The sequence below is a fragment of the Neurospora crassa genome, linkage group I (genome assembly GCF_000182925.2).
Source record: "Neurospora crassa OR74A linkage group I, whole genome shotgun sequence".
Classification (NCBI taxonomy): domain Eukaryota; kingdom Fungi; phylum Ascomycota; class Sordariomycetes; order Sordariales; family Sordariaceae; genus Neurospora; species Neurospora crassa.
The window spans coordinates 2056388-2077844 of record NC_026501.1 but is presented as its reverse complement, the minus strand read 5'-3'; the positions used below and the strand labels follow the sequence as shown (position 1 = coordinate 2077844).

Genomic DNA, 21457 nt, shown 5'->3' with positions numbered 1-21457 from the left:
ACTGGACATTCGGCTAAATGGCAATCGGCGTTAGAGCGTGGGGGATAGTTATGGTGTTATCGATTCCGAGAAAGCTACATGTTTGTAATGATTCTTTTTCTTCATGTTGTCTGTACCTGACTAGGTAATCATGAGACCTGAAATTCCGACTGTAATTATTCATGGACAGCGTGGATGGAAGTAACAACGGAACATCGACACGCCATTGTGTAACTCGAACATCGTGAACTTGGGTTTGAGGCGTCCAGAAATACGGCACTCGGGGCTTCTGTCTTTTCGTGTTTAGTCAGTACTCGATGGCATTCGGCGTTTCGTTAAGATATCAGACAGTACTTCGAAGGTGGGATATCGACAACCTCGCCAAAGATAGCCCCAGCAACAAACATCCGGTCAATGGAACGGATGGCATCCTCTCACCTTACCCCGCGAAACTTGGCTGAATCTAACAAGGGCCTCGGCGGAACGATTGCCCCTCTGTCGGAATGAGACCTTGCTGTGGTGTCGGTCCGCTCTACTATAGATAGTGGTAACAGTGAGTGGCCGAGTGGATCCGTCGTGTTCGCTTGCTCTGGGTTTCTTTCTGGGGCTCGAGCGGAGAGCATTAGTTCCAGGTACCGAAGCTGAGTGGAACTGAAATGATTACAGTTGCAGGAACTGGGGGCGTGGAGTGCTTAGTCTAAACCTGTTCCTCTATTGGTGGCATTTAGCGTAAGCGAATTCCGTCGGTTAAGTATTTGTTGACCTTAGATGAACCGAGAGCGAACTTTGAGTCTTGATCCCTATGCTGAAGCCAACTTCCTCGGCAAGTAGGTATAAATAATCAAATGCCCCCACCGACCATCCAGAGGTATACCTGAGCTCTATCAGCCTTGCAAGAGGTTATGTTGTGGAACAGTGAAAGGACATGGAAGAGCGCATGCAAAAAAAGAACCGCATCTTCATGAGGAAGAGAAATTGTATAATTAATGCATAAAGTCTACAAGAGACGCCTCTGCATGCATTATAAAGAAGAAGTATAATATTACTGAAACGCCGCCACAACTGCCGTCTACCCGGCAATTAATACCCAGAGAAGGAAGAAAATCATCTACAAAGTCGCACAGCGTTAGAGTTTTATGCAGGGCATAGGTAACAGAGCAGGAATACTGGGCTTACCAAAACACCAAACATCTTGGCTAAGAGCCATCTATTACTTGAAACACGGCTCCAATATTTGAGCAGTTCTTTTTGCGCGCCTTCGACGTTCTCTACCACGTCCTCTCTGCATGGTGTGTTAGTACAGTGCTGGTGTGTCGAGCGTCTCGAGACAAACCTACGTGTTGGCATCAATTCTTTGTATCATCTCAGATTGTTCGCTGACCATGGCCGCGAGCTGCCCAAAAATGGAACCCAGCTCATTGATAGTCGACTCGATGGCCTCGATCGCTTGCCCTCGTTGTTGGACGTAGGTGTTTTGGCCTTCCTCCAACATCTGGAGCTGCATCTGCTGATCTCCCATCGGGTTCAGCGAGATCAGATCTTGCTGCCCTGGTGCTGGCGTTCCCCTACTAGGCGTGCCGTACAGAGGTGACGCAGATTGTTGCAAGGAAGCATGTGCGTGCTGACCTACTGACGAGACAAAGTTCTCGGTCCTCGACCGCGACGCCTGAATGTTCTTGGTTCTGATTTCGAGCACGTCCTTGAAATTAGCACCAACATCTCCCAGCTTGCCCTGTAGGAGCAGGAGAATGTTTTTGTTGTTCTCCCCTTCTTGGTCGGGCTTCGGGTGCAGACGTCTAGAGAGATCTTGCAGGTTCCTGATCTTCTCGTTCAACGAAGACAGGTCTTGCTTGATGACAAAGGTCAACTAACATAATGGTTAGCCAGCCAGTTATGGAGTCGAGGCGCGCAAAGATCAAGCGCATGACCCAGCTTACCTCGTTGATTTCGACCGGCCTGTCATCGAAAAGAGTCTTCTTCTTGGCCAGCTGTGCTAGCTTTTCCAGCTTGGCCATTGTCGCAGAGATACCCCTTCCAATCTCTGCAGCCCCCCTCGCAAACTCAGACCTTCTGGGCTGGGCATCGCTGCTGGCAGCATGTTGTTGAGCGGTGTCCAGAAGTCGCTGCTTTCCTGGCTTTGTGGCCTGCCTACGCTGGGCAGCCGCAACAATCTGTCGGAACTCTTCCGTTCGGTCGTTGATGGCAAAGACAGCCATAATTAGAGGTGTATCGGTATATGCTGAGGCGGTAGTCCGTCCGTTTCCAACAGCTAATCGCGGGGAATGGGTCGTAGAGGGGCGCGTGTACCCCTGAGCAACCGGCACGCGGTTAAGTCGTAATCAATAACACGTCGGAGTTCGTAAGTCAGGAATCGAGACGTCGTCAACTTTGTCAATCGTGACCGGGGGCGAATGCGACTCGTAGGCTGCGAGTTTGCGGAGGAGATTATGGATTGGCAAAGTGGAAATGGGCGGATCCGGGGGATGCGGCGGGAGCGAGGCTAATTCGCGACTGGCGAGGAGGTCGGCGGCTGGTCGTGGGTGTGTTGATTGAAGGTCGTATTTATGAAAGGCGCTACACGATGGACTCGCGATGACGTATGAATGAGTGGCGGTGTTATAAGTTCGTCGTCGTGGTCGTGGTCGTCGCCGTCGTCGAGTCAAATGGTTGGTGTCGTGGTCGTCGAGGTTGAACAAGCTCCTCCGTTGTTGTCATCAGCGACGGGAGTTCGATAAAGGGAAAACGTGGTTACTTTACTTACATAGTTTCAGGAGGGCCCGTGACGCTGCAGTGTGTGGCTCGGCCCCTGCAGTTGAGTAAGAAAAGCTCACAGTGCAAAAATCCAAAGCTGACTGACCAAGACACTGTTGTTAAGCATTCAGTTAAGCTAGACTCGCTAGTAGTACATTTGATTGGACATCAGCCCAGTCTTTTTAAAGAATCAACTTCCCGATCAACCTTGAAGTCGATAACACCTCGGCACTGCAACTCAATGTTCTTTCACATTGTATTTTTTTGCCACTCTTTGGAATAGTATGGTTGCCCCCACACTCAGACCCAAAAGCCCAAGAATGGGAGATGAATTTCTGGTTATCCGAGCCAAAGGTGTGAGATGTGACTAGAGGTATGTCATTTTTACATGATGGGGTCACGTCTGTCAGAATGGGAAGACGCTTCGTTGAATGCCCCTGGCCTCTGGGTTACTGCGTTTCTGACCCACTGCGGCCCATGGATTTGGGGTACTACCTCTAGTACATGAATGAACGTCAGGCCGGGCGCTTGGAGCTGAGCGGTACCAGAAACTCAAGGCCTGTCACTGCAGCGCCAGCAAGGGTGGAACGCCATTAGCATCGATCGAGGCGCAACCAAAGTAGGTAGCTAAGAATTACCTCTAAGTAGATACTCTAAAAACGGATGAAATCCGGGGTATCATTTCTAGAGCCATTGTGACTGCCTTTGAACTAGGGCTTCACAAAACCAAACAACTTGCAGCACTTCTAATTCTCATTCAAATGGGATTTTCCCCCCTTTCCTGGCGAGTTATGTGGTTTGCTGAGGCCTGAATGCCCCGTAGAAGCGTCGCCGTGAAGGCCTCTCTCTCCAGATACCTATACTTGACTAAAGAATTGAATGCAAATTATCAGTACTTTCCCCTTGTGTAGTGAGTTCGTAAACCTAAAAGAAGCTTCCCTTCGGCTTCACCTCACCTACCTCTACCCAAGAGGTCTACGAATACCTTACATATTCCGAAAATGTAGAGCCACAGGTTTCTCTAACTGCATCCGCGGCCGAGTGCGGTGGCATTCAGTTAGTGCCTTACAGAGTGGAGAGTCTAATAGCCTGTCTCATTAAAGCTCGCCCCACGTCCGCCTGACGTTCCAATGCTGCCCTGGGCTGCTGATCCCTGCCGCGGTCCCGGACCATAATCTTCAACAACGAGAGGAAAGAGCAGGGAGCATGAATGGATGCAGTGTCATCTGGTCAACTGCCAGCGCAAGTCCAACATTTCAGTTTCACGTCCCAATGTCCGTCTTCGCGATTTCAGTCTCCCTTCTAATCCTTCCTCCATCCTCGTATCCAACCGTTTCCCGCCCTCGAACTTTCTTTGGCGACTCTTCCGTCACACATTTACGCATCCATTTTCCCTTCTGGTTACCAGTATATTGCGCTACTTTCAACTAATTAATCGGCCCGCCAACCGACCAGACATTCACTACCACCAACCTAATCTTCGCCATTTGCCTTGCCTTTTTCTCCGCGTTCCTTCAGTCATACTTTCACATCGGACAGGCCGTAGACACCTTCGACGCCACGGATACACATCTTCGGAATTGCTTATCGGATACTCAGAATCTGGCCCGCAATACATTACGGGATACTCCAGGCTGCAGAAGGCTACCCTTACTTGAGAATTGTCTGACATCCGATTTCGGTTCTATTTCCTTCATTCGACTCGACAGCGCTACTCTGTCGCCTGCTTGTACATATCGGCGCATGCCACAACGACGCTCATCGCCATAAACACTAACGGTCAATGCAATGGACGGGACATACGGGAATATCTACCCGACAAACAACAACCCACTGTCAGTTGCCCTGCTTCTAGCCTCCCCCTTTCCGTAATGCCCGAGCAGGTCGCTTCTCAGCCCGCAGTCGCTAAAGGCCGTCCGACACCACACACAGAAACCCCCGCGCTCCGGATTCGAACAACAAATACCAAATCAACGTCAACCGCTCAAAGACGCGAAAATGGGCCAACTTCAAGCCACAGAACTACGACGGCGATGATTGGGGAAGCGAGGAATATGACGATGTTGACTCGGAACGTCCACCAGCCCCTCCGCAGCCCGCCAAGCAGTACCAGCCATATACACCAGCATTGCATCTACAAACTCAGCAAACGCCAGCTGCTCCCTCGGGCCGTATCGCTCAGATGGTAGCGGCCTCTTCCACGCCGACGACACCGAATGCCCTGGAACGAACAGGCACCTTTGGACAGCCTCAACCCGATGCGCCACGGACTAGTTCACCCGTTGTTGGAGGTAAACAGGTTCTTCCGTCTATGATGCGCGTAGCTACGATGCCCCAGAATGTTGGCCCGCCGGCCTCTACGCAATTCCCCCCTCGCAAGAGCAGTATGGGTCCTCGCGACATCCCAAACATGACTGACCCGACCCGCCAACCCAGGTCTACCACTTGGGCCGTCCCAACGCAAAGACCGTGGTCAGACGCTCGATCAGCTTCCCCCAACTTCAGCTCTCCGGTATCGTCCAACAAGCCGCTGCCCCTCCCCCGACCTACTGATGTATATCGACGGATGGGAGACGACAATAGCGCGGAGCTGCAATCTTCGAGACGAGGAAAACAGGGAGAGCCGGATAACGTGGCTCCCACTGCGGGCGTAAACCCGGGACTCAGTCGTCAGGAGCGTCGAGGTAGTGCAGCGGGGAATGAAGGTGGTGATAATTCGTGGGGTCGGAGGCCGAGTCTAGCTCCAGTGATGGAGCAAAATAGCGAGTACGGGGCCGAAGGACCGCTCACCGGACCTGCGTCGAGTGACTTTGTTGTCAAACCTGCTGCTTTTGGGGAAGAGGAGGACAAACTACGGCGGTTCTCAACAAGTCCCACACTGCCAAATCTTACGCGCTTGTCAGGGTTCGGAGAAGATCTGTTTTCTGCTCGGTTTTCAGTTTTGGCGCCTCAACTGGCTTCCATCTCAGACATATCGAACCCTTCCAGTCCAGCAAAGACTCTTGAACCAGATGGGATCTCCGGAGATGAACGTACCGACAAGGGTGGTAACTCAGAAAACGGTGTCGTTACACTAGCAAATCCCAGTGTGGCGCCTATCTCACTGCCAGTCGCCGAACCTATGTCTGCCGCACAAGCGCCATCACCTTCGATGGGGGGTGCCGCGGTGTCTGACGCAATACCGCAGTTGGCACAGAAAGCAATTCGCTCTGGATCACCGCCTAACGAGTCTATTGGGCTGCGGTACAGCCACGACAATGCTAATCAATCCCATGCAGTTGTTAACGCTCCTCAACAACTGCCATCTACAACGAAAATTCCACAGGAAAATAATCTATCTGATATGGACAAACAACCTGTCCGCCCGCGCCTGCCAGGTGGCTGGGTAACCGAAACATTATCCACGCCGAGCGAAACTCCCCCGCCGGCTCGTAACGATACTTTTTCGAGCATGACGAGCAACTTTCCCCAGCCTCCAAGTGCGTCACTCGTCGCCAGATCCCATGCTGATGCTGAACGTGCGTCAACTGGCGATCAATCTCAACAGCACGACTCAAGCGGAACGAGTGAAGCAGTTATCGAATCCTTTCATTCGACATCTGACGGGGAAGCTGCTCAGACAACACCCACCTCAGTTAAAGACATCCACGCAAGTCTTGCACCGACAATGGAACCTTCAAAACACCGGGACATCACTCCGACTGCACCGTTGAACTTTAATCGTGGTTTGCTAGGGATTAACTCTGCCGAGCCATTGCACGTGCTACCTTCGCCAAATATGGGTGGTGGCTCGACCTTGACTACGCCCGGCGATTCCCCAGTCAAGGAAAGTGATCTGCTCAGGGATGAGATAACCAAGTTTTTAGGTGACCCTGAGATATCTGGCAGCTTTCTGGATATCAGCCGGTCATCGACAACACCAAACCATCCAGTTGCAGATGCTACCCGAGAGAGCAGCTATTTCGGAGATGTCTACGATGACTATTTTGCTGCGAGCGAGGACAACCAAAGTCAAACCAAATCGGGGGCTACCACGCAACCGTCTGCAACAGAAAAACCTACACGTTTGGCGGCTGGCACGTCAAAGGGTGGTGATGTAGCGCCTCTCTCTGTTGCTACCTCTACAAGTTCTGGATCTGGTGCCGCTGCTTCGGTCTTCAGGCAAGATGCAACTAAGGAATCGGTTGGGGCGATTGAGTTGCGGCGTCGTTTTTCCTGGGAAAGACCCTCCGAGCAGGATTCCTCAGACGCTCCTGAAGTGGATACCACTTACCAGGTAGAGCAAAAATCCCGGAGCTCTGGCCCTGATGGCGTTTCCTTCACTCCGACGACGCCGGCTGCGGAAAAGATTGGGGAGACAATGGCACTCACGCGGTCGAATACCAACGAAATCCTTTCTATTTCAACCGAAACTGCAAGTACGCCGGGGATTTCTCATGCCGTCACAGAAGTCAATATGCTTCCATCACGGTCAATGGTGGACCTGGCTTCTCCCATGTCTGCTGGCTCAGATGAGGATTTAGAATCCCGCCGTCGAGCCTTGTCCATGGGTCAAGATAAGATTCTTGCTCAACCTTCAGAGCACCATTCGGCCTTTGAGGACAATGCTTCCAGCCGCTCCGGCTCATTGGAGCCCAAAAGCCCGGTCAATATCTTATCATTTCGGCAAATCATGGATATGCCTTCATCATCGGATCGACTCAAACACTATAACGAAACCCGACTGCAGTTTGCCGTTATTGATACAGGATTGGACGAGTGGCTCATGGCTATGAGATCCAAATACCCCGAACACTCGAACGCTACGTCCTCTTTCAAAGACTCATTGGCAATCCCTGTTACGTCAATGGATATGCAGCAAAGCGGAGAGGCTGTGGCACTCAGTCCCGGTTATTCTCAGCAAGGCGGACGTCCAGGAACTAATATGCCAATGCCGCCATCCTTGCCCTATGGGCACTCGGGTTTTGCACATTCAAGCCAGCAGGTTGGGACCAAAGGCAAAGAACTCCTTTTCGCAGCTGGTAAGGCTGGAAAGGGTCTGCTCAGCAAAGGAAAGAGCAAGTTGAGGGGAACTAGCGATAAGGTATTTTTCTAGGCGTCCGTCTTGTCATCGTCGGCACGTGGTTCTGCTTCGATTTAGTCTGGATATGGCTTTTAGCATTACCGGGACTGTTCACCGATTGAATGAACTCTTTTGGGCATGGCCTACTGGGTTGTGAATTCTGACAGAGCTCGCAATGTTGGTCGCAGACGTTCTATACATCTGACAGCAATGTAATATCATATTGAGGCGGTTTGATATGTAACGTGGAGCTCCATGGAGATGTTGAGGCTCTTTATTCACAACACGGTTTGCGTGTGAAAAGAGAACGTATTGGGAGAAAGCATTTGTGGGCCCGTTGAGAAATTGATGTCAAAGAGGGTCACAAATTACAAAGGATTATAGTGGAAAATCTTTGCTTTGGTGAGCCACTGCATGCCTCGTATTCCACGATGTCACGGTCGATCTTTAGCAGCCCCAGCCGTCGACTTCGGTTCCCCTTCCGTTATTCCAAGTCGTCGGTGGGAAACGATGAACAGCATGGCGTGCCATATTCCAGTTGCACAATGACATCCATCGTCTACAGAACCGAATTCTTCAGATTCCAGAGATCTGCTTGGCGGCGGCACTGTCTCTTGCCGCCCGCCATTGTTGGCTGTCGTTTGCTCCTTCACACTGTTGATCTGTAGGGCCGAGACTGACAGATTTTCCGTAGCCCAGCATGGCAGCCCAGCGTTGTGTTCCCCCAGCTTCCCTAGACCACGTTCCTATCAGAATGTCCATTGACTACAACGGTGCGTTCCAGCTCGTGCAGGGCACTTCGATTGTCACACACTGGCCTGCCCACTTCGGCTATGACCAATGACCCGCTTTGCTTGCCCTCTTTTGAAGCTGTCATCAGCTCGCTAACTGACTACAGTGTTCATTTAGAACGCCCGATTCTTACCACGTCAAATTGTAGCGGATCTTGTATTATCACCAGAGTTGCGAGGCCATGGAGTTTTTCGAATACATTGGAAAGAAGTCATAGTGGACGGTGACTGTGGAAGTCCATGGGAGTCTCATCCGCCATGAGCTTATCGCTGGACCGAAGGGATGGATCGCCCATCTCAGCCCAGCAAGCCCAGAGAATCTTTCAGGCCCCTGTCGACGACCCTAACAGGCCCTGCACGGCGTGTTGGGTGCTTCGGTTCCTGGACCCCTGCCGGAAAGAGACGCTGGAGTGGACTTTGACCAGGGTGTCCGGCTCCCGCAATTTCAGCACCTGCAGCAGCGTCTCCAGAAAGGGAATCTTCAGGCCGACGCCAGGTTTGCTTCGAAGGTTGTCTCTCACCTTTCCCGCATCAGCAGTTCCTGACCTTGACGCGCAATCATCTTTTTATTTCTACGTCCATCTCTCACTTTGCTGGTGCCTACCAAAGACACATCTCGGCAAAACAAGCTCAACTTCAAAAACGAGGGCCTTGACGGATTCCAAAGGTCTATTGCTTCGACATCACAGCGAACCTGAGCCGGGTCGCTTGTATCGGAAACTCTCTCTAGGCCAACATACAACCACACCATAGAGGTATGAGTCGGAGCTCAGCAACAGCATTGACACCAGATCAACCGACAATCAAGACGGTCCGTCTTATTCTTTCACCAAAGACTTAGCACAAATTCAAAGCTCGAATTGGCCATCTAAGACAAAGCTATTCCCCGCGCGAGTACAGCTCCACCGAAATCATCATCTCCAGGCCTAAGCTCCTCGGTTGCTGTTGCCGTTGACCAGGAACGGATCGAGAGTGGGAACCGCGTGCCGGGGGGAACAACGTCCGAAAAAGTAATTGCGGGAGAAGACGTGAATGGAAAGACTGGTGATAGTCTGAACATCGAGAAGTAAGGGGATAGTGACAGTGACACGTCCTGCGTTGTCGTCTCACAGCGATCTCTTACTCGGATTCCACCGCTGTTTGTGCTCATCCATAGCTTGGAGAGCTTTGCTGACTTTGTACTGACCAAGAAGTCACTTTGTCATCACCACCTTCAGGCGCCAGGTCGTCGGCCTCACCTCTCACATGGAAGCTCACGCGCAAGCCGCCCACAACGGCCAATACTATTCGCAGTCGGCTAGAACCGAACCGCAACAGGTCTACTCCCACCCACACCAACCGCGATATCAGCAGCACCAGCACCAGCAACAGAGCTACGCCCCGCAGTTGCATTTCCAGTCGCAGTCAACCTCTCGGCCGCAGCCACAGCCTGATGGTGCCAATTTGCCGAATAGACATCCGTCGTTTATAGGGTTGCCTCCAATTTCTCGCACATCTACCTTTTCATCTCTACTGGGACCCTTTCAAGTCGAAGGTTCTGCCGACGACAATAATAGCACGTACAGTGACGCCGACATTACCCCGCGAAACTTAATCCACTATCAACAAGGGCAACAAGGTGGACAACAAACCGTTGTGACAACCCCGCAAACTGTGTCTGAAAGCATATCCATGGCTGCGAACCAGACTGGCGATGGTGTACCACCGCATGGCCAGGTTATGCCCCAAACACCTCCACCAGGGCAGATCATCCCAAATATGTATCGCCCAACTCAAGGCCCGGCACAAGGTCAAATGCAAATCCAAGGACAACCATTGCCCAATGGTTTTCCATCACCTCCTGGTGCTGGATCCGTGCCTGGTCAATCGCCGGTCCAGGCCCAGTCAGGTGAACCCGGTCCACCAGGCAACGCCCAGGGGCAACCCGCATCGGCCCTGGCGGGACCACCCGGGGCTCCCCTCTCTGTCATGAACGGTGGAACTCCGCCCGCGGCTCCACAGTTTACGCCAGCCAACGGCCGGCCCGTCATGATACCTCCTCCGCACTTGGCAGGACGGTTTCCGCAAGGGAACTGGAACTTGCAGGAGTCTCATCTGTCAGAGCCACTACAGCCTACGAATCGGCACCGTCACTCGTCTAGCAATGCATCACAGCAACCCTTCTACGGTTTCGACAAGGAAACGGGCGTTCCGGCATCGCCACGGAGCCAGAGGGCGCCAGACACAGAGCAGCAACCACATATGCAGCCGGTGGATCAGAACAGCCAAGGCCCGCAACTCAATGGCCAGGAGAACCCCAGGAATCCCATCGAGCAGCGTCCAGGCGGAAATTCATCACAAACGAACACGGACGTGGACGACCTACCAGCCCCCCGTCCGATCCCGGCTGCTGATGGAAACAAGACAAGGCGAAACTCGGGTATCTTCTCGAGCCTCCGAAACCGGGTTGGGGCAGGCACTCCGGTCACCAGTGATGCAGTTTCCGATGCCAGTGTCATGACGGATGAAACAGGAGGACAGCAGCAGAGACGCACTCAAATGATCAGTGCGCTAGGTGCCGGAGCCGCAACGGAGGCCCCTCAAAGTAAAGAGAGCATCATGGCTCATGGCAGCACTACGCCCGTGAATGGCGGATTGCAATCACCCCCTCCGCAGCACCAGCAACAACAGCCGAAGAAGAGTCGAATGGGTCTTAAGGCCATGTTCAGTCGGTCATCGCAGCAGGATGGTTCCCGACCGTCCGGAAGCGCGCAACCGGCTAGGCCTACAACCCAGGGCCAAGTTCAAAGTCAACATCACGTACAGCAACCCGTTGCTGCGAGTGGCGCCAACCCAATGTATCCGCTGCGGCCAAAGACTTCTGGCCAGGTCCTCCCCCAGCAACATCAAACTCTTGCCTCGATTTCTGAAAGCGAAAAGGCTAGGAAACCTTCCGGTGGAATATTCGGCATGTTTAAAAACAAGGACACAAAGCCGGGGTCAGGTACAGGGGCTGGCCAGCCGCTCATGGACCCCAGGCAGACGCTACAAGGTATGGGACGAGGACAAATGCCGATGCCGCCCCCGGGGCAAGGACAATTCTCTCAGCAGCAGTATCGTCAACAGTTCCCAGTTGGCCCAGATGGCAAGTTGGTAATTTTCCCTGGTCAGCTTCCTCCTCAGCATCAGCAGTTCATGCAACAAGGCCATCCGGGCATGTATCAGCCGCAGCAGATCCAGATGCAATGGCAAATACCAGAGCAGGACCGACCCCACGTCAACATGCAGCAGTCTCGGCCTTCGGTGCAGGGTCAAAATGGAGGTCCACAGGATCAGCCCCAACAACAGCATCAGCAGCAACTCGACGCTCGTAAAGGTCAAAGTAATGGCCAAAATGCGGTCTCTGTCGTTCCTGTAAGCCCACCAGTTGCTTCTCCGGTGCCTTCAGACAGTCAATCCGCGACACATCAGTCTCGTCCCCAGCAAAATACACCTCCTGCCACTAATGGACAGGCGCCTCCGGCGGCAACGAACGGAGGCCACGCCCGGACACTCTCTCAAGGTAGTAACTTACCCAATATGTATACTCTCGGCATGAACGGTATTCAGCCAGATCAGTTGCCTGCGCGAAAGCCAGTAGGTTCTAGGGTTGTCTCAGCCCAGATCCCTTCCAGTCTTCTGCCACAGCAACAACGTCAAAGAGGAGCTTCGGTCTCCTCAACTCCACCTCCTCAACCCCAGAGTTTACCGAGCACACAATTCCCGTCAAGCTTGGGAACCCAACGCCCTGTGGACTCCCAGCACACATTGGCATCCCAGGGTGGAATGTCTCTTCCCGATGTTCCCGCCTTCAACCAGCGGGCGGACGAAGAAAGGTTCGGTACGCAAGACCAGCAAAACCAAGGACTAGGTCGCCAGCAAAAACCGCAACATATGCCCGCGGGCTTGCAGGGCTCGCAAAGCCTTGTTCAAGGCACTTTGAACCAAAACATCCCTTTCGCTGGCCATTCACTATCTCACGAAGCAACCACGGGGCCTGGCTTTCCGGTCCAACAAGAGCAACAACCACCTCAGAGACTGCCGCCACCTAGCCCCGGTTTCCCCCCCAGAAACGTCATGACTATAGCCCCTCCGCCCAAGGAGAAGGAGCAGAGCACTATTTCCAAGCTTTTCAGAGGCACTAAACAACAGACGTCGCCAACAACCTCTCAGGAAAAAGGAAAGTCGTCTTTCATGAGCGCCCTGAAACGGGGCGGCAATAGCAAGCAAGGAGATGCCCAACCAAGGTCCCCTGCTCAGTCACCTCAAGTCAACCAAGGACAGTTTCAGCCAAACCAAGCTCAGATACGAGAACAAGCACAAAGGCCGCAAGGTTTACAACCTCCTCAAACCCAATTTCCGGGACAGCCGCAACAACAACCGCAACAAAAGTCACCGTCGGGACTGAGAGAACGACGGCCGAGCCCGCATCTGCAGTATCAAAATGAGAGGCAGGACCCGTCCAAAGCTCCTAGCCCACCGGTGCAAGTAGATCTGGCCATGCGTCTACCTGCCCAGCAGCCATCACAGCAGCCTACGCGTCCATCTGCTACATCCGCTCCTGGCGTTCCAGATAAGCCAAGACCTGCGCCCCAGATGTTCGAGCAACAGACGCAGCAACCTTTGACGCACGGAGAGCCAAATCCAGCCCCTGGTTTGGTTCAAGGGCAGAGACCGCCGATACCGGGACAGCCTTTGCATCCCAGCCAGATGGCAGGTCAAGCTCAAGCTCAAGCCTTTGCAGAGCAGCAGTTTTTCCAAGCACAAGCTCAGGTCCATGCGCATGCTCAGATGTTTCAAAGGTTTCAACAACAACAACATCAACAACAACAACAACAGGCCCAGTTTGCTGCTCAAGTCTCACGCCCAGATCAACCTCCAATTCAAGGCCAAGGTCAAGGCCAGAACCCACCGACATCTGCTCCTCCGGGTCAAGAGCCTTGGTATGCCCAGATGCCCATTCCAGCTGGCTATTTCCCTGTGCACCAAGGGATGGCCCAAACCTCTTCGCCTATGGGCATGCCGATGTCATACTTCATCAATGTTCCTGGCCAGCCACCGCAAGGTTATTTTATGCCGATGCCAGGGCAAGTGGTTCCTCCAGGGATGCCTGGAATGCCGCATATGTTGCCTCCTGGGTTTGTTCCCGGTCAACCTTTTGTGTACGCGCCTCATCCCGGTGGGCCTATGCCTCCTCGTGCACCTCCTGGAAGCGTACCCGCCACTACGCCTCCTTCCACGGGTGGCACCCCTTTCTTTACCCCACCGGCTTCTCATGGAGGACCTCAACAGATGTTCCATGTTCCCGTACACCCATCATCACCTCCGCCGGGCAGTGAGCACTCCGTACAGCATCCTCCAAGCATCTCGCCTACTCCTCCTCCGTTCATCGGAACATCAAGACAGGCTAGCGACCTTTCTCCTCAGCCTCAGATGCAGTTCCAGCAACCAACGCAGCCATCCCCGTCTCCGCCAAAATGTCCCCTTCCAAACACGCCTTTCTCGCCGGTGAACCCGGACGCCGTTAATGTTCCGAACCCGCCGCTTCCGCCAAGCGAAACACAGGTGCAGCAACCGCAGCAACAGCCTAACCCGGGCCTCATTCCCCAACGACAAGTCAGCCAAGTCAGCGCCATGTCCATGCAGCCCAGCAACGGATCGCCATCAACGAATGTGATTTCACCCATCTCGGCCGACAGCGGAGTGACGCAGGTTCCCGAGGGAGGAGGACAGGAGCAACTTTCTCGATCTGGATCCGCGGCTCTTCCTCGGGATTCCAAGACCATCGTCCCGGAACCAGTCAATGTAGCCCAGAAGTTTCTTGATCCAGGAATTGACGAGGATTGTAATGGAGATAAGAACAGCAAGAAGGGTGAGAACGACGACCATCATTCGTGGAACGGAATCACCACGGACGGTGACTCTAGGGCTGTTAGTCCGGAACCGCTGCTGTATGAACATGGGCCTATGACACCGCCGCCTACCACGGTTAGCTTCATCCGCGCGCAGGCACAGGAAGTTCATGTGCACCGGTCGCCGGACAGGCATGTGGGTGATGGCAATATTTATGATGCGACGCCGAGGCAGTCGATCAAGTCACCGGTGTTGTTGCCCAGGCGCGATTCCATGGAAGAGGAGAATGAGACTGATCTCCAAAAGACTGAGGATGAAACTTTCACTGCAAGTGAGAAGAGGGTTGATGGTTTAGGTAATATTCGTGATGAATCGCCTGCAAACGGGAACAGCCATTTCATCGTCGCTCCTGTCAGTGGTGGTGGCAATGAAATCAACAAATTAGCCGAACCAACTCCAGCTCATCAAGCGCCCTACGAAGCCAGAGATGTTGACCACGGAAAAGCTGTTGGAGTGGAGGATAACGAGAAGGAGGAACCAGTTATTCCCGGCCATGTCGAGCATAATGAGCCACAGCAGCAATCCCATATCGCCGACGTCACGATTGTCCCTGCCGACGAGACTGCCCAGTCTCCCGAGCCGACGAAGGATGCGGTTGATCAGCAGCAGCCGCAGCAACATCAGCCGCTTCAACCTCAACCTCAACAAGGAGCCGCTTTACCATCAGCGTCACCACCAGCACCAGCACCAGTACCGGCACCGGCACCGGCACCACAACAACAGTCCATCATCATCATTTCCCCCGAGCCTTCTCCCTCCCAAAGCCCCGAGCCAAGCAAACCACAACTCCATCAACCCCAGTCCACCGAGAACGGTGCCATCACTACCGCCTCCGGCTTCCTCATTTCCTCCTACCCCTCCTCCAACCATACCGATCCCTCCAATCCCAAAGGAATCCTAAAACCCCTCACTGACCGCTCCATCTTCGAAGAAGCCAAGCGGAAACAACTTCTTCGCGAGCAAGAGGAGAAGATCCCTGTGTTTTCGGATGATGATGATTATATGATGAAGCAGAACAATGGAACGGTGGGAGCGGCGGGAACGGGAAACAAAAAGAAGGAAGATGAAGATGCTGTGCCGATGATGAGCGCTACGAGTTATCCCGGGCAGGAGTGGAATCCGTATGAGCTTGGGATGGGGGGAGATGGCGGGGAGGGGTGGGAGGATTGAGGTCGGTTATTGGGATTTTCAAGAGTTGAGTGCACTTTGTTGGGAAGGAAGGAAGGAAGGAAGGAAGGGGGTGGTGGATGATGGGGACAGGACATGGGAATAAAAGAAGGAGGGAAGAAGGGAGGGAAAGAGGGTTAGCGGGTGATGACCTACGCAAGGGGAGGAAAGGGAAAAGAAAAATAATCGCCGAGCCGAGAGAGGAGGAGGGAAAAACACTCTCTGTCTAGTTCGTGCCATGAAGGGTGGCATGGCTATTAAACTATTTCTGTTTCGTTTAATTCCCCTTCCTACTTTGATTCGCCCTCTTCCGGGTTCGATCTTCAAGCATAATCGTTTACTATTACCCAGACATCAACATCGATACATTTTTTTTTCGATTCCCCAGTTTCATCGGCTATGGTGCCTAATTACTGTGGCCGGTTTTCAAAATGTTTAGAAACACTTCTTTTAGTACGTACCATCTATTTACGTCGTTAGCAAAGTACTTGGTTGGGTAGGTCAACCCTTGTTGGAGTGAGTAAGACACTCAGCTATTCAAGTCAAGCAGAGTGGAGCCTCAACTAGTTCGTGCCTGACTAGTTCTAGCATTTGGAACCACCAAGAACAAAAGCAAAAAAAGGGGTTGGGTTGTTGAGGTGAACTGGCGGGCAGGCAGGCCACGCGACGTCGTGACAGGGGAGTGAATGATGGGGAAAAGAAAAAAGGGGTCCGCGCGTGTGTGTGCACGATCTTTTTGTTGAAGCTGGTTCTGAGTCGGTGAGCGGGACAATTTCCGGCAAGACCGCAAGTCGTCCGGCGCGGTCGTGTCCGATTCATGTGTGTTTGGAAGGAAAATGAATCATGTATGCAAAATTCATATGAGAGAACATTTGTTCATTCTGAACCGCATACGTTTGTTATTCCAGGAGGGCTTATGCATTATGCTAAAGGATGTACAACTAGCTAGCTGGTCTGCGTGTGCTTTCTCGGATCCTTCGAAGTTCATATCAGCACATGTGCTTAGCTAGTTCCCCGGACGACCAACTAACTCTCTTCTCCTGTCATTATCCCTCTTCCCTCCTAATAAACCCAAAGTGAGTATAAGTAACGACATACTGAATAGGTGAAAGTACATGCAAGAAACGAGCGTGTGTGGCTGTTGAATAGGCCCGATTAAGTTAGTATATAGCCATCCTTCTTTCCCTCCTGGCGTAAGTGTGGAAGCAGCTCCACCCCCTGGCTTTTTATCCTTTTGTTGAGGTGGTTTGTATAATCAAATCCCCCGTTTTCTCCTTGTGTATACTGGGGGGTTGTGAGAGAAAACGGTGCCCCATGCGGCTTCGGTATCATATAATACAGTTATGCTAAATATAAAAAAGGGCAAGACAAAACAAAGTAAATACGATTAGCCTGAACCAAAACGCCCGATATTTTCAATGTTGCGCCTCCCAAAAGTGTATGAACCAAAAACAGCTTAATAAAAACAGAAGCGAAGAAAAAGGTGATGATCAAAGCAAAAGGGAAGCCCAGTTTTGCGTTTTGCCATCGAATAAATCGTAATAATTCAAGCTGGGAAAGCCCCGGATATCGTCACAGCAAGTTCCTTTGGTTCCTCAGTTGCTGGCTCAACCTCGGAGGCGACAGGCTGCTTGGGGGTATCTTCGGTGGATGGCGGGCATTGGGTGATTTCCGCTTCGAGGAACTCGAACTTGTTAGCGGGGGTCTTGGGCTCCTCCCAAACTAGCTTGGTCTCTTCGGTAGGTCCCTCCATGTCGTCTGTCGGAGCCTCGACCTTTTGTTCGATGATTTCAACCTGCTCTTCAGACACCTCGCTGATCGCAATAGGTACCACAACCTCTTCCACGGGCGCTTCGTCCTTCTGTGTGATCTCGGGTTGGTCGACAGGCTCCGTGGCAATATTGGAAGTGAGTTGCTCAAGCACCTCGGGAATTTCCGTTTCCGAGCTCTCCTGCTGGATCGCATCTGCCACCTCCGCCACGGATACCGCCAATTGTTCAACTTCACCAGCAGCAGGCGTTTCATCTCCATCCTTGTCAGTCTCGAGACTCGTCCTGGAGCTCTTGTCACCCCGAAGACTCGGGGCTCGACTGGGTGCCCGACTATGGCTTGTGTGGAAATGGGTAATCGGGAGCACACCGCCACCGATACGGCTCCAAAACATCTGCTCCCGTAACCGTACGCTTTCGGCCCATGCCGCCTTCTCAGCATCCTCGTCATCCGCTCGCCAGTGACCGTCCTTGACTATGCGAAGAAATCCTAAGAAATCGCATGTTGATCGGACTCGAGACAGGCAATACCTGCATAATGCATATCCAGTTTGCGCGGAACCAGTTTCGCTGATCCGAAATCGATGTTTCCGAAGAAATTCCTCCTCTGGCCTGGACTCCCCGCAGAGAGAGCACGGGCTCAACTCGGGCCTCGAAACCCTGCCGAACCTGCTAGTTGTTGTTGTGGCAGCTGGGACTGGCTCTACGACAAGCGAGCCGTCAGTCATCGCTGTAAGGACACTCCTCCGGGCAAGCCAAGAAAGCCCCGGAGCGATATCGAGCCGTAGTGTTGGTTCAATATCCTCGGTCAGGACCCTCTTGTAAAACCTGGTATCCTTCAAGGCCGGCAGGGGGATGGCAGCGGCGCCAGGGCTGGCGGTAACGGCCGTTGTGGGTGTAGTGGAGGTTTGGGAGAAGGTCGATTGTGCAGTTGCGATGGTCGAAAGAGACGTGCTGGAGGCATTGGCGAGCGCAAGATGAGCACCTACCGATCCTAAGCCCAGGCCGAGAGACGTCAGTGCAGAGCCGGTAGATGGTGTGGGTACGCGTTGCTGGGCAGAGATCCTCTTGGATGTGCGAATGAGATCTTTGAAGTCGTTATACGATGCTAGGTCGGTACGAAGTACGGGCTTCAAGAGATAAGTAAAACTGGTAGGGTACGAAGGAGACATGGACTCGGCCACGCTAAGTTGGCGGTCGTGATGCCCATGGTGTAAGCGATCGGAAAGGCCTTCCTCATTTTGCAGCTCAAACTTGCTGAAACCTGGAGAAGAAGGCGCCGTGGGAGGTATCTGCTCGTGCTTCTCGGCGCTCATGTCCTCCATAAGGTGCTTTAGCTCGGCTAGTTGCTCCTGTTGTGATTTGAGTAGTCCCTCGGTATCCACGAGTTGTGCCCTAAGTTGGTCGTTCTTCCGCTGCAGTATCTCCTGTTCGATCCTGGCCTCTTCCTTGGCAGAGATGACCATTTTGTTGGCTTCCTCGAATAGGGCGGCTGTCAGGTTCTCCAACTCCTGTTCAATTTTCTTCTTTTGCTGTTCCACATCCAAACGAGCCTGCTTCTCTTCGGCAATGACTCCCAACAGAGTTGTCTTTTCCGCCTCGACGGTTTTCCTCCGTACCCAAACATCACCAGCCAGCATCTCCCTTTGCTCCTCCACTGTCCGTTCAAGTTGCCTGATCTTGTCGCGTGCCTGCTCTAGCTCCATTTTTGTTTGCGATAGGTTATCATCCAAGGTGGTCTGGTGGTTGATCGCATTGATCAGTTTCGTGCTGAGGGTGGCCACCTCCTGATCGAGGTCGGGATGGTGATGACCGGTCATGGAAACTCCGCTTGCGGGGCTCATAGCCCGGCTTCGGGGATCGGGGAGGGTCGTCAATTCATTCTCATCATCTATGGGCTGCGGGGAGAAAGGTCGTCTAAGGCGAGGGGTCGACGGCGCTGCGTTGGCAGAGGCTGGCTCGCTAACGGATGGTAGTTCGGGTGTTGCATCGGAAATCGAGGCCCTCGAGGCGCTGTTTCGGCTGAGGATGCTGGAGAGAGATCGGGTGTGGCTTTTGGAGAGGCGTCCGTTGGCCGGTATCGGTATCTGGTGCGAGGACCAGCCCGTCACAGTGACAAAGCTTTGCCATAATCCGTTAGTGGTGGAGACGGCAGCCATGTGAGAGCTTGTAGGGATAGATGTCATCGAGGTGAGCCTCAAGGGTAAGTGAGTGTATCAGGAGTGGTAGCTCCTGGAGGATCCCAGGAAGGGATAATCCAGAACTAGTACCCCAACTTTGGGGGACCATGGATGCCCGGATTGGGCAGGTCACTTCAGCGCACGAGACACTCGGCCGTACAACCCAAGAAGAGCCTGCGGACAAACTTGAGGGTGTAACAAGAAGGGTTTCCAGGCACGCATAGCGGGATGGAAAGTCTAGAAGAGGGCCAGGGACTTACGAATCCAGCTTGTCGGCGTTGGTAAGGACCACACCAGGGACTGGCGGGTCCTGTAAAGGAGAAGCTGGAGCGACAGGGAAGGGCCTAGGCGGCGGCGTTGTGCTTTCCGACTCTATCGTGGCGTGCAATGGGCGCACCGGGCTTGTGTCGGTCGAGAAATGCTGAAAAGCTCTGGGAAGCAAACGGGAGTGTCGCAAGGATGGGAAGTCGCGTGGTGCGCTGAATGGGGTCGATACGGGAAATTGACTGTCTAGTGGTTGGTGTGGTTGGGGGCTTGTATAACGTCGTTCGGTAGAAACAAGTCGCTTAATGGCAAGCCGAGTATGGGCAATCTGTAAGACGGAATGGAAGCGAAAATTATAGTTGGAATAGGCAGTTGGGATCCGGCTTGCGGGTGTGTGTGGTATGGACAGGACAAGGAGCGAAGAACTGCAGCGAAAAAGGACGGACGACAGGCTCCAAGAGAGAGCAGATGGCAGATGAGCGACAGATGACAGATGATGATGGATGTGTGTGGCAGCAGATCGGGGCGAAAGCAAGTCCAAGTGGAAAGTGGAAAGTTTGTCGGGGATATGCGCGTGGATAACGTTATGGCGCAGAACAGCACTGCAGCCAGCTTCCACTTTGCAATCTCGAACCCACCGGGCTGTATCGGTACTAGTACGGAGTAGGTACGGATCCGTGGTCTGCGACTTCCAGGTAGTGGCCGGGGCTAGCGATTGTCGTTAATTTATCACTGCGTTGGTACCAAGACAATTGTCATTGGCGCCTCCCGTGTTTCCCAGTTGGTCCTGCACTCCCGCCTGGCAGCACTGCATGCGCTGCTTATCCACGGGCGAATGGCGTCAAACTACCAAGTTGCTACTGTAAAGCGTCGGTGCTGAGAGTTCAGCTTCGATTCCTTTTTCTCTTTTCTGTCTTCTTCTTCAATCGTCTTTGTGGACTCGCAGCTCCCGTTCCGGAGTCCATATTTGTAGTGTAGCCACGAGCTCCTGAACGGGGGGATCTCGCCCATTCCACCATGGCCTGAACGGGTTAGCCCCAGATCCTGACTGGGGGCTTTCCGGTGGGGATCTCGGCCTCCCCTGGCGCTGGCGGGCACTGCGATGGGTCCTGACAAGACCCACTCAATCATAGAGTGCCGTACCGCGGTGATGCGTGGTCTCGTCTCGAGCTCCCGCCCGTAACCATAAATGGCTTCGCTGTTTCCCAACAACCTCGCACAGCCATGTCAATCGATGCTTGGACCCAACGAACGAGATGATCGCTGTACCTGACCCTTTGACTTTTTGCTGCCGGTTTATCGTGCAGTGAAGTGCAGTGCAGTGCAGTGCAGTGCGGTGCAGTTTTGTTGCCCGTCCTTTAATCCCCTTACACAGTACGTCACGTTACGCTGTTGCGGGGAAATGAGACGCACAACATAGTAAGCCTCGCTGATGCTGACTAGCCTGGTTACATACATACACTACATGCAGCGACCAGCGAGCAACCGACCTAAGTGTAATCAGTGGGCTATTGGGGCCCTGGACAGGCGGCTTATCCGTTCGCTGGGCATGGAATTTCCTCA

The 21457-nt window shown here is 53.1% G+C and overlaps 4 protein-coding genes across 4 annotated transcripts; 2 read left to right on the top strand and 2 right to left on the bottom strand.

Moving 5' to 3' along the window:
- Window positions 1-9: 9 nt before the first annotated feature.
- Window positions 10-2726, bottom strand: NCU01907 (syntaxin 5). The gene is made up of 5 exons (XM_960445.3): window positions 1917-2726; window positions 1317-1846; window positions 1156-1261; window positions 418-1087; window positions 10-272 (listed from the first exon to the last, which is right to left on the bottom strand). Exons 1-4 carry the CDS (start codon window positions 2193-2195, stop codon window positions 1049-1051), a joined length of 954 nt encoding a protein of 317 aa, XP_965538.3. The 5' UTR covers window positions 2196-2726; the 3' UTR covers window positions 10-272; window positions 418-1048.
- Window positions 2727-3886: 1160 nt separating this feature from the next.
- NCU01908 (hypothetical protein) lies at window positions 3887-8237 on the top strand. The gene is made up of 2 exons (XM_960446.2): window positions 3887-4565; window positions 4663-8237. The coding sequence occupies exons 1-2, from the start codon at window positions 4519-4521 to the stop codon at window positions 7823-7825; spliced, it is 3210 nt and encodes a 1069-aa protein (XP_965539.1). The 5' UTR covers window positions 3887-4518; the 3' UTR covers window positions 7826-8237.
- An 892-nt stretch (window positions 8238-9129) lies between these two features.
- NCU01910 (hypothetical protein) lies at window positions 9130-16293 on the top strand. The gene is made up of 2 exons (XM_960448.2): window positions 9130-16177; window positions 16270-16293. Exon 1 carries the CDS (start codon window positions 9829-9831, stop codon window positions 15682-15684), a length of 5856 nt encoding a protein of 1951 aa, XP_965541.2. The 5' UTR covers window positions 9130-9828; the 3' UTR covers window positions 15685-16177; window positions 16270-16293.
- Window positions 16294-16505: 212 nt separating this feature from the next.
- Window positions 16506-20808, bottom strand: NCU01911 (GDP/GTP exchange factor Sec2p). Its single transcript, XM_960449.3, has 2 exons — window positions 19891-20808; window positions 16506-19571 (listed from the first exon to the last, which is right to left on the bottom strand). The coding sequence occupies exon 2, from the start codon at window positions 19292-19294 to the stop codon at window positions 17228-17230; it is 2067 nt and encodes a 688-aa protein (XP_965542.3). The 5' UTR covers window positions 19295-19571; window positions 19891-20808; the 3' UTR covers window positions 16506-17227.
- Between the last annotated feature and the right edge of the window lie 649 nt (window positions 20809-21457).